General features: G+C 42.8%; 1 protein-coding gene across 1 annotated transcript in view; it reads left to right on the top strand.

Moving 5' to 3' along the window:
- The first annotated feature begins 976 nt into the window (after positions 1 to 976).
- The window catches only part of EIF2AK3 (eukaryotic translation initiation factor 2 alpha kinase 3), a 75,603-nt gene continuing 64,402 nt past the window's right edge, over positions 977 to 12,177 (top strand). The window contains exon 1 of the mRNA XM_017536673.1: positions 977 to 1,577. Within this exon, the coding sequence (XP_017392162.1) occupies positions 1,273 to 1,577 (305 nt within the window). The 5' untranslated portion in view covers positions 977 to 1,272. The remainder of the gene's footprint in view (positions 1,578 to 12,177) is intronic.

Raw genomic sequence — 12,177 nt, 5'->3', positions numbered from 1 at the left:
GGGCAAAAGAGCAACACCCTGTCTCTAAAAAAATTTTTTTTAATGTTCACTGGTTTTGATGGAAGTAACAGACTCCTGGCCAGTCTCCTCATCATTGATGCCGTCACTGCTGAGGATGCATTTTCTTATCACTTCATTCATCTGCTCAAAAATCTTCAGGAAGTCCTTATTTGCTGTATTAAAGTTCAAATGCCTTGGCCGAACATTCCAATCTTCTCCACTCTGCCCTTTTGCAGTTTCATCACTGACTTTGGTGAGGTACAAAGCATGCCAGTTCAGAGTCAGAAGACACGAATTAAAGTCATGATTCTGTGACCAACTAGAGAGGTGATCTTAGGCAAAAGACGTCAATGCACTGGGCTGGGGCTTCTTCCCGCTCCTAAGGAGGCGGGAGGCGTGTCGGGTGGACTGGATTGTCGCAGATCACTGCCATCTCTAACAAGCGGACTTGTGAGCACCGTTGGGGCCCAAGTAGGACCATGCACCCTCCTTACCCTTCTAGAGAACACACGACTTTTGTGGCCACTTCTTCCTGTTTCGTTTTGCCTTCCCAAGTAGACTAGGCTTTAGAAGAGCTACAATGCCAGCTCCTTTAAGGTCGACCTCTTCTCGGTCACAAGGGACTTGCCTCCCACTCTTCACTTGGGACTGTCCTCTTCACAGTCAGAATCCGCCACGTAGTAAGTGCCGCTTCCAACCAATCAAAAGGCAGGTAGCGCAGACCTTTGAGAGACATCCACTTCTACCAATAATCTTCAAGTGTTCCCCAGCGCCTAGCTTTGCGGGGCGAGGCCAATCACCGCGATGGCCAATCTGTTGCAGGAAAGGTATTCCGGGAACTGATAAGTGCACCAATCAGGTAAAAAAAAGGCAGGGAGGGGCATTTCTCATTGGTAATTGCATCCGGAATAGGGACAGGCCTCGAACGACGAAATTACGATTTGATTGGTAGGCGCGATGTTGACAACGAGGGAAAGTCTGCCTTCCCTAACAGGGCCAGCCTGGGAACATTGAGTGGCAGCGGCTGCAGCCAATGAGGGAGCAGACACGGGGAAAGTTTGCTCAATGGGCGATGTCCTAGAGAGGCTGTCACTCAGGTGGCAGCGGCGGAGGCCGGGCTGAGACGTGGCCCGGGAACACAACTGGCTGTCCAGGCCGTCGGGGTGACGGTAGGATCCCTAGCGTGTCCTTGCCCTGGTGGGAGTTCCGAGCGGCGGGAGAGGCAGGCGCCCGTGGCTGCGCCTCCATGCCTGCGCGCGGGGCGGGCCGCTGATGGAGCGAGCCGCCCGCCTGGGACTGCTGGTACGGGCGCTGCTGCTGCCGCTGCTGCTGGGGCTAGCGGCAGGGACGGTACCCGCTGGGCGCGCCCGCGACCTCCCTGCGCCGACGGCGGAGGCGGCATTTGGCCTCGGGGCAGCAGCTGCGCCCACTTCACCGGCGCGAGTACCGGCCGTGGGGGCCGTGGCTGCAGCCGAGGTGACTGTGGAGGACGCTGAGGCGCTGCCGGCGGCCGCGGGCGAGCAGGAGCCGCGGAGTCCGGAACCCGACGATGAGGCTGAGTTGCGACCGCGCGGCAGGTGAGGGGCTGCCGACCCGGGGAAGGCGACTTGTTTACGCGCGCGAGACTTGGAGGATGCAGGGTCCGGGTGCGGGGGCGGGGGAGGGGGCGGAGACCCGGGAGCCGGGCGGGCGTCTTACCTCGGCTGCGGAGGTTCAACTGGCGACCTGGGAACGAGCGCGGGGCCACGACACCCTCCCATCCCTCGGCCAGCGACCTACCTGGGCTCAGTTCCCGAGCGCCTGGTCCTGACAGACGGGTCAGAGCAGCATCCTCGCAGGTTCGGGAGATGCTCGAAGAATGGAGTTCCGGGGTTGCAAAGAAACGCCACTTTCCCTCCTTCATTGTTTTTGGACATTGATTATCTTCCAAGGAACCTTTCCCTCGTTTTCCTTACGCACATCACCTCCTGTCTGTGCTGGCTTGATAGCTGTTTTGAGAAAGGACTTTAGCAAGAGACGTCTGCATTTTCCTTCAAACACAACTCTGTAGTGTCCCCGGACAAGGATTGAGATCAGTGTCTCTAATTGAGATCTGCGGAACACCTGCGTCCGAATCACCTGGGGATGCTGGTGAAACCTACAGTTTTCTAGGCCCCACCCCAGTTTTACTGAATCAGACATTCCCTGGGTAAGAACTTGGCATCTGCATGTTTCACAAGCAGTCCGGATAATTCTTGGACGCTAAAGTTTAAGAGCTATAGTTAGGTTCTTGAATATTGGTCCTTGAACCTAAGAGCCATGGTTAGGTTCTTGAATAAGGGGTTTACTGTATAAACACTTAATATAGGGTTTTTTTTTTTTTAGTTTCTAAGCATTCTTTTAAAAATGTTACTTCAAGGTGCTTGTTTTAAAGCATTTTTCAAAGTCTAGACACAAATGTAAGGAATATTAACAGTAAATTTTGGAGACAGCCAATCTTATGTCTGAGGAGAAAGTGCAGTCTCATTTCATAAATGGAGTGTTAAAAGGAGCATTAAGTAAATTAAACCAGGGAGGGCTAGGCCCTGGATTGGAACATATTTTAGGCTTATAATATAGTCATTACAAGATCGTAACAAATTAGATTTAATTTTAAATTAATATTAGAACTCTAATCTATATACCTGGAGACTACTACAAATATGATAAGTACCAAAATTCTCTGGGCATCATTTGAATGTTTATATGTCAAAAAATAATTATAGAACAAAGTTTTCTCAGGTTTGCTAATGAGTCAGTTCTCCTGGAAGAGTGTTGTTGTTTATCGTAAAGAAATATCTGAAGCTCCTGCTCAAAATGAATTACATGAAGTAGAGTTGAGATGTTTTGTTTTTCTTAGAATTCAAATCCACTTCAACAGATACTTACTGGTTAACAAGAGCCCAAGGATGCCCTAGGTGACAGAGGTTAGGTAGGTAGTCCCGGCCTTCCAGGAGAGTGTGCAGTCTAACAGTAAGGATGAAACAAGAAGACCTATAATGGCATTATAAACCAGAAACAGTACCAGTGTCAGGGATGTCCCAAGGTTTTTGTGGTGTTCTACTAGATGGGGTATGGGAGTGAGGTAGGTAAGAAGATAAGAGAAGGTTATGGCAGAATGAGTTTGTTCCTGAAAAATGGGTAAAATTGTAACGGACAGTCACAGGACTTGAGGAAACAGCAAGAGGCACAGAGGCTGGAGATTATGTTTGGAGAACATTCTCTCTCTCTCTCTCTCTCTCTCTCTCTCTCTCTCTGTGTGTGTGTGTGTGTGTGTGTGTGTGTGTGTGTAAGAGATATACATATGCACATATGTATGCTAGGCAGGGAGAAGTAGATGAGGCTAGAAAAATAGGTTAGAGCAGATTGTGCATATGTATAGCCTGATGCTAATAGCATCATCGTCACTTGGGAGTACGTTAAAAATCCAGAGTCAGGCACCACCCCACACTCACTCAATGAGAGTATCTGCATTTTAACAAGCTCACCGTGTGATTCACATTCATGTTAAAGTTTGAGAAATGTTGGGTAGAGTATCCTGAATGCCAGGCTTGATTAAAATTATGCCTAAGGAATGTTTCTCTAGCAATAGTGTGTACTGAAAACTTGAGTTAAGAATACCAGAAGGAGAGTGTTATAGCAGTTCAGATGAGAGGTTTTCATGTAAAGTGGTATAGAACAGAGGGGACAGAGTTGAGATATGTGATGCAAACTCTAGGTTCCTGGCAAGTGAATTTGTTCTTCCTTTCTTGGTACCCTTGTCCAGAGATTGAGACTGGGTGACCAGAAGCTGAGAAAAGAGGTTTAGGGGAGCAGAGAAGAAAAGGTAAGGGTTTTGGTGTTGGACATGTGACTCGGAGGTGCAGGCAGGACATCCAGAGGGAGATATTAGGTAGGTGGGTGGAAATGAGTGACTGGAGCCAGTGAGAGGGCAGGGTAAATATGAATACTGTAGTTGAAGTTGGGGGAAAGAGTAGGCTCATTTTCAGGAAATACCTTTATTTTAGGGAGGAAGATGAGCCAGCAAAGGTGACAGAAATACAGCTGGCTAGATTAGAGGTATAGGATGAGGACTGGGAAGAAAGAGATTTGGTGATGAGCACACATAAAGAATGTAAATGAAGCAACAGAGACAATACTCAAATTGCAAGAGGTTAAAGAGTCAGGCCTTTCTGCCCCACTCCCTCCTTTCCTCACTGATGAGGTAATTTTTTAGGAGAATGAACCTCTGAACTTATTTATTTACTGAAAAGAGGGAGCCTGTGTAGACAGAATGAAAATGAAAGGGGCTGGTTGCGGTGGCTCACGCCTGTAATCCCAGCACTTTGAGAGGCCTCGGTGGGTGAATTACGTGAGGTCAGGCGTTCGAGACTAGCCTGGCCAACATGATGAAACCTCATCTCTACTAAAAATACAAAAAATTAGCTGGGCATGGTTACAGGTATCTGTAATCACACCTACTTGGGAGGCTAAGGCGGGAGAATTGCTTGAACCCAGGGAAGCAGATTGCAGTGAGCTAAGATGATATCAGCCTGGGCAACAAGAGTGAAACTCCGTGTCAAAAAAAGAAAGAAAGAAAAAAGAAAAAAAGGAAAATGAAAGGAACAGACAAGGAGGTGAAGGTAGTTGGAGAAGATCCACTTAGCAAACAGGAGGATCATTTCTTTCTCATAAATTACAGTGAAAACAGGAATTTTGGCTTGAAGAGCATCTGTGATCTCTACTAAATAGAATTGGCTAGGAAGAGATAGGGCCTAGTTTTGAGGTCTACCTTATAGTATGAACTTAAGATAGCGTGGAATGTTTGAGAAACCTTCAATTAGCCAGGAGTGGTGGCAGGTCAACAGCAAATAAGTATACAAAGTTTATAAAAGTTTTTTCTAAATGCTGTTTAAAAAAAAAAATGATAAAAACCCAGAGAATATTCGTTGGCAGTAATAATAGACCATAATTCTGTTTGTTTCAAGGAGTATTACGGGAACAAATTTTAATTAACCAGGCGTTTTTTTTATGAGCAGCTGTGAAGAACTGTGGTACTGGCAAAACTTTTAAAAAGAGGGAGGTGCAGAATTTTTTTTTTTTTTGCATGTTGTCTTTTGATAATCAAGAAGCAATCTGAGATTCACCAGTTCATTGGTTTTTTTTCTCCTGATGGAATTTTCAGGTTTCATTCTAAATGCTTGCTCTGCATATCAAGCATGTGAATGAGTGAATAAGCTATTTTTTTTCTTTAAAAGTTAGCTAAAATAAACTTGTTTTTCTGGTAGCAGTCTTGTTGTTCATGTTTCCTCTGTTAAACATTACATTAGTTGATATTTAAGTGAGATGGTCATTGCAGAAAGTTGGGAAGAAAGTCTTAATCTCACCTCACTATTAAGTTTTATATGTGTTTACATAATTGTGTGAGTTACCAGTCTTCTGACTTCCACAGAAATAGCAAATTGCAGAGTGTTACTTGGGGTTCTTGGGATGGGTTGGAAAGTCATTCTGACAATCTCAGAAGTTGTAAAGCACTAGTTTTATCTTAACTGTCACTAATTTGCAAAGTACATGTTCCTTTTTCCTCTGACTCTAATTCCTCTCTAACAAAAGTGTTTCTAAATCTGACATAACCTCTGGTGTTTCTTCAATTTGTGCATCTCTGAACTGATTTTTTTTTTTTTATTAAATGAGATAACATGAAAGTATTTGCAAATATAAGATGGTATAATTCTTCTTATTTCTTTCCTGTCTTTTTACAAAGCGATCTGATGTAAAACAAAGGTATAGAAATCTGGTCTTCCTCAGATTTTTAATTAGTAGCATATCAGTTAACTAAAAGTCACATTTAAAGAAGTATTTACACAGAACTTTCAAAGCAAGTTATAAGCCAAAATAAATATACTTCAGGCAAGTAATGAACTATCCTTTGTGTCTAAAATTGTCTTCAGCTTAATTGATGCCAGGACTGTGCTTAAACTACGTGGACAGGGACGGGAGGCTGCTTTTTCCTGATTTCAAATCCCCGAGTTCATAGGCATTTTTGAGATTGCAGAGGACCTGTCTTTTTTTTTTTTTTTTTTTTTTTTTTTTCAAGACGGAATTTCACTCATGTTACCCAGGCTGGAGTGCAATGACGCGATCTCGGCTCACCGCAACCTCCGCCTCCTGGGTTCAGGCAATTCTGCCTCAGCCTCCTGAGTAGCTGGGATTACAGGCACGCACCACCATGCCCAGCTAATTTTTTGTATTTTTAGTAGAGATGGGGTTTCACCATGTTGACCAGGATGGTCTCGATCTCTTGACCTCGTGATCCACCCGCCTCGGCCTCCCAAAGTGCTGGGATTACAGGCTTGAGCCACCGCCCCCGGCCTCAGAGGACCTGTCTTTATCAGTTCTCTGAGCTATAGCTTCAGCGTGTCTCTTCACTCCCTAAACATTGCCTGATAACTCCATTTGCTTTTATTTATTTATTTTTTGTAGGAGGGGAACTTCTTAAATATTTTTATTACAAATTGTTTTAAAATACAAAGAAGAAAACTTGTAAGTTACAGAGCTAAATGTGAGGGAAGGAGATAAATGTGTGTGTTTTTAATCCCATTCTATTTATAAATGACCATTTTGATTAAAAATGTTTCATAGGGCCCAGTCTGGAGGCTCATGCCTGTAATCACCACACTTTGGGAGGCCGAGGTGGGTGGATTACCTGAGGTCAGGAGTTTGAGACCAGCCTGGCCAACACGGTGAAACACTGTCTCTACTAAAAATATAAAAATTAGCCAGGCATGGTGGCACGCACCTGTAGTCCCAGCTACTGAGAAGGCTGAGGCAGGACAATCACTTTAACCCGGGATATAGAGCTTTCAGTAAGCCAAGATCATGCCACTGCACTCTAGCCTGGGCAACCAAGTGAGACTCTGTCTCAAAAAAAAAAAAAAAGTTTCATTGACTAAAGTAGAAAAGGCACTTCCAAAAATGTTTCAATGTAACAGGAAAAGCATATCTATTAATGCTTATGTTAAACCCTGTATCACTGAAAACTTAGATTGTAATACTTTTGATGTATTTGTTATGATTTGGGGCATGGCTAGTCTTGTCATATGTTTAAGTGAAGGAGGTTTGACTTGAAGATTTACTTAGTAGGTGAGGACCAGGAAGTAAAGTCCAGTCAGTCCTCCTTTGTTTCTGAAAAAGAACATATGCTTCATACGCTTCCTTTAGTGAAAGCACATGTTTGGGTAAAGGATTCTTTGCTACACCAAAAAAAAAAAAAAACAGCTTCAGCCAAATCACATTAGATTTGTAGTTTTATGAAGTACTGCCTTTTTCTCAACCTCCAGAAAGGAAATTTGAAATTTTAAAATAAGCAGTTGTTAATGTAGAAATTATTTAATCCATATAATATTCTCCTGTCAGGCCGGGCGCGGTGGCTCAAGCCTGTAATCCCAGCACTGTGGGAGGCCGAGGCGGGTGGATCACGAGGTCAAGAGATCGAGACCATCCTGGTCAACATGGTGAAACCCCGTCTCTACTAAAAATAAAAATTAGTTGGGCATGGTGGTGCGTGCCTGTAATCCCAGCGACTCAGGAGGCTGGGGCAGGAGAATTGCCTGAACCCGGGAGGCGGAGGTTGTGGTGAGCCGAGATCGCGCCATTGCACTCCAGCCTGGGTAACAAGAGTGAAACTCCGTCTCAACAAAAAAAAAAAAAAAAAAAAAAAAAATTCTCCTGTCACCTGCTTCTATTCTTTCACATGGGAAACTTCTACAGGAGATAAGCTGCCTTTAAAATAATTTTATGAAGAAATTCAGCATATACTTACCAGAATTTGTTAAACTTAACTGTAAATAGGCAGGTGTTCTGGGTAACTTAAGTCAGCACCGTTTTTCTTTTTTTATTGCGTATTGTGGCAAAAAGTCATTTCTCCTAAATTAAGGACATAATTAGAGCAATTACAGGATGAACAACATCTGTGAGATTTCTGAGAGGAATAAAAAGCTGCGTATTGTAGTAATATAGTAGTTGCCACTTATGCAGACTTACAGTTAACAGAATAACAGAGTTAGAAAACCTGAATTTCTGCCCTTTTTCAAAACTTCATATTTGGTGCATAATCTTAGGTAAATCACATCTTTTTTCGTCTTCTCAGCCTTTTTGGTGGGGGTTGTTTTATGTAGATAATATGTTTGTCCTACCAAGTTTTGTTCATTCAACAAACATTTATTTAGTTTTATTGGGGCCTAGGTACTGTTAGGTCCTGATAGTAGATAAATGTCTTTTCCTTAGGAAGCTCCAAGCCTGACAGATCATTGTGTTAAACTATCCAGTAATGGATAATAAGTGACATAAAAGTAGTGTGAGAGTGAAAAGAATGGAAGTGGCAAGTTATTGAGTCCTGGAATGAGAAAAATATCAAGAATAGTGTAGGCAACAGAATAGTGTGAGCAAGGGGACAGAGCAGGGAGTTTGTAGAATGAGCACAGAGCAGTGGTTCCTAAGCCAGGACACCTGGACCCCTACAGATCTACAAAGATGAAAATGGGGATCCATGAGACTGCCAGTATTTTAAAATGACGGAATGGAAATTGAACATTTAATAGAAGGTACATTAAAAAGTCATGTTTTTCTGCTTTGAACTAGAATTCTGTAAAACCTTATATAGTAATTATAGTTGTTTCAAGAAATGTTGAATATTTTGATTGGTTCTTACATATTTCCTCCAAAGATCGGGGAATTATACACAGTGTTCATTTGGCAAGTGTAATAATTTAAGACATGGGGAAAAATATAGACAAGTAAAAGAACTTTTGAAAAGTTCACCCCATGGGAGGGGGTGGAGCGTAGGGCTGGGAAAGAGAGGGGAGAGGGGATTGGGCTGGCAGAGGAGGCAGAAAAATGAGATTAGGAAAGTACACTGAAGCCAGATTGTGAAAGGCTTTATGTGCCACACCAAGCAGTGTGACCTTTCTTCTTCAGTGGGTACAGGGAACCTTGGAAGTTTATCATCTCTCTCTTACAAAAACAAAAACAAAACTATGGGAAGAAGAGAGGGGAAAGAAACCTGAGGCAGGAAAATGTGTTAGAAGACATTTTAAGGTGTCCTGATGAGAAATGAGAATCTGCTCTAGGGCAAGAGCTGTGGTAATGAAGACGGAAAAGATTTTTTTTTTTTTTTTTTTTTTGAGATGGAGCCTCACTCTGCCATGCAGGCAGGAGTGCAGTGGTGCAATCTCAGCTCACTGCAACCTCCACCTTCCAGATTCTCTTGCCTCAGCCTCCCAGCTAGCTGGGATTACAGGTGTGCACCACCACACCCAGCTTACTTTTGTATTTTTAGTAGAGACAAGGTTTCACCATATTGGCCAGGCTGGTCTTGAACTCCTGACCTCAGGTGATCCACCCGCCTCTGCCTTCCAAAGTGCTGGGATTACAAGCATGAGCCACTGCATCCTGCCAGAAAAAAATTAAGAGAAACTTCAGAAATAGAATTAAAAGTACATGGCTGTTGTTTAAATGTAGAGGGTGAGGGAGAACAAAGAGCTGATGTCTGATTTAAATGTTAGGTAATAGGATGGATGGCTCCACCTTTAAGTGGCAGGAATACGTTGTGGGAAAGAAGTTTTCTGAGCCTGTTACGGTGATAACAAGTAGATCCTGATGAACATGCAGAGCTAGGATAGGGAGAGATGGTGAACTATATAAATCCTGTACAGATTTGGGGGCTGTCATACTACAGATGGAGGTGAAGCTGTGAACATTGACCATCTAGGTGGAACATGTAGTACAAATGGGAGAGTGCTTGCTATATAGAGATTGAAAGCTATAAGAGTGATAGGTGAGGACTCAGGAGGGACTGGTCCTGTAGAAACTAGGAAAGAAGAATGTCCAGAATGAGGAGATAGCCACAACGGTGGCTTTTGTGAGGACAGACCTGATGAAGGAAATGGATCTGGCAGTTAGGAAACCATTGAAGAGATCAGGGCTTGCTGAGGAATCATCCAAATTGAGCACCTTTGTAAGCTACCGCAAGATGTAAGAGAAATAGAAGTCTCTAAAGTGTTTACTGACAGAGATGTTTGATATGCCTTCTTTATCCAGGTCATAAATTATTATTTTTTCTCTATGGAAGTGGCTAAGGTAAAACAGTGCACAACTGGTCTTATGAGACTCACCTGGGGTACTTGTGAAGCTACATTCTCCCAGTCCCCCTCTTAGAATGAGACATATGAACTTTTAATGATTTTTAACAAGCACTCCAGATTATTTTTATGATCAGGTACATTTAGGTTATACTGAGTTAGGTGAAATAGCCATATTTTGCCTGTGAAAAAATAAGTCGAATGAAACCATGAGAAGAGTAAGAGCAGAGCCATGGGGGTGTACACCCAGGTCTGACTTACAGCTCTGCTTCTTTCCACTGGAAAAGCTGTCTCTACATTTCCTTCAATTCTTGAATAAGTTATGAGTTTTTTATCTTGATAATGGAAACTTCAAAATAGGGCAAGTGGATATTGGGGAGATAAATTAACCTTATATTCTTCCTATTTTGGGAGGTGTTCATTTTTTATTTTTTATCTCTATTTATGTTTCTTCTTCTTTTTGGAGATACCATTTCACTCTAACACTTAGGCTGGACTGCAATGGTACAGTCATAGTTCAGTGCAGCCTCAGCCTCCTGGGTACACACTCCCACCTCAGCCTCTAAGTAGCTGGGACTACAGGCCTATGCCACCAGACCCGGCTAATTTTTGAAGTATTTTTGTACATTTGGAGTCTCACTGTGTTGCACAGTCTGGTCTCAAATCCCTAGCCCTCCAAGCAATTCTCCTGCCTCAGTTTTCTTGAGTGTTGGGTTTACAAATGAAAGCCATTGCACCTGGCTGTGTTTATTCTAAATGCCATGTCTCTTTTTGTTAAGTTCACCTTTTATTTTAGATACAGGAACTGCATGTGCTGATTTGGTACATAGTATATTATAACCGGGTAGTGAGCATAGCACCCAATGGTAGCTTTTCAACTCACCCCCTACCAGTAGTCTGCAGTGTCTGTTGCTCCCATGTTTATGTTCATGTGTGCTTAATGTTTAGCTTCTGCTTATAAGTGAGAACATGCAGTATTTGGTTTTCTGTTCCTATTTTAATTTGCTTAGGATTATGGCCTCCAGCTCCCTCCATGTTGCTACAAAAACATGGTTTCATTTTTTATGGCTGCATAGTATTCCATGGTATGTATGTACCACATTGTTAAAATCCAGTTTACTGCTGATGGGCACTAGGTTGATTCCATGTCTTTGTTGTTGTAAATAGTGCACTAAATGCTGTAACTCATTGGTATCCTCTGTTCATCTCTGCATTCAGCCTGAACACTGTTTTTCAGCAATGTCTGTCTACTTGATGTTTTTCTTGATCTATATTGTGCCAATAAGCACCTCTCTCTTAGAAGGTGATTAGGTATAGTAGCAAATCTTTATTGCCCCAATAGTGCTACTCAATTCCAACCACAGCAGAAGGGGTACCTTCGTTCCAGAAACATGCTTTTGGGGAGGAGCCCATAATGAATACTATAGCTGGCTTGTAACACAAGAAAGGAAGAATAACTTTTTTTTGATACCTGATAGAATTGTTAGGGGATTTGCTGTTATTCTCATTACAAGGGGTCAAAATAATAAAGGGTACCCCACTCAAATCTAAGAGCTACATTAAGTATCAATTGCCATTAAGAAAGTAAGGCAGATACTTTGTATTTTATTTTATATTCGCAACAGGGTCTCACTCCGTCCTTCAGGCTGGAGCATGGTGGCGCAGTCTTAGCTCACTGCAGCCTTGAACTGCTAGGCTCAAATGATACTGCCACCTCAGCTTCCCAAGTAACTGGGACTACAGCCATGTGCCACTATGCCAAGCTAATTTTTTAAAAACTTTTTTTATAGAGATGAGGTCTTACTATGTTGCACAGGCTGGTCTTGAACTCCTAGGCTCAAGCAGCTCCTGCCTTAGCCTCTCAAAGTTTTGGAATTATAGGCATGAGCCACCACACCCAGCCAAGAGTAAGATACTCAGTTGTTCCTGCCCATGTTTATATTTTTAAACATTGCTCAAATATTCACATACTGCCTACACATAATAAATAAAAATACCTTACTTTCTTTTCTTTTTTTTTTTTTTCTTGAGTCGGAGTTTC

Source organism: Cebus imitator, unplaced genomic scaffold (genome assembly GCF_001604975.1).
Source record: "Cebus imitator isolate Cc_AM_T3 unplaced genomic scaffold, Cebus_imitator-1.0 Scaffold99, whole genome shotgun sequence".
NCBI lineage: Eukaryota > Metazoa > Chordata > Mammalia > Primates > Cebidae > Cebus > Cebus imitator.
The sequence above is the reverse complement of the archived record's forward strand: the minus strand, read 5'-3'. Positions and strand labels throughout refer to the sequence as shown.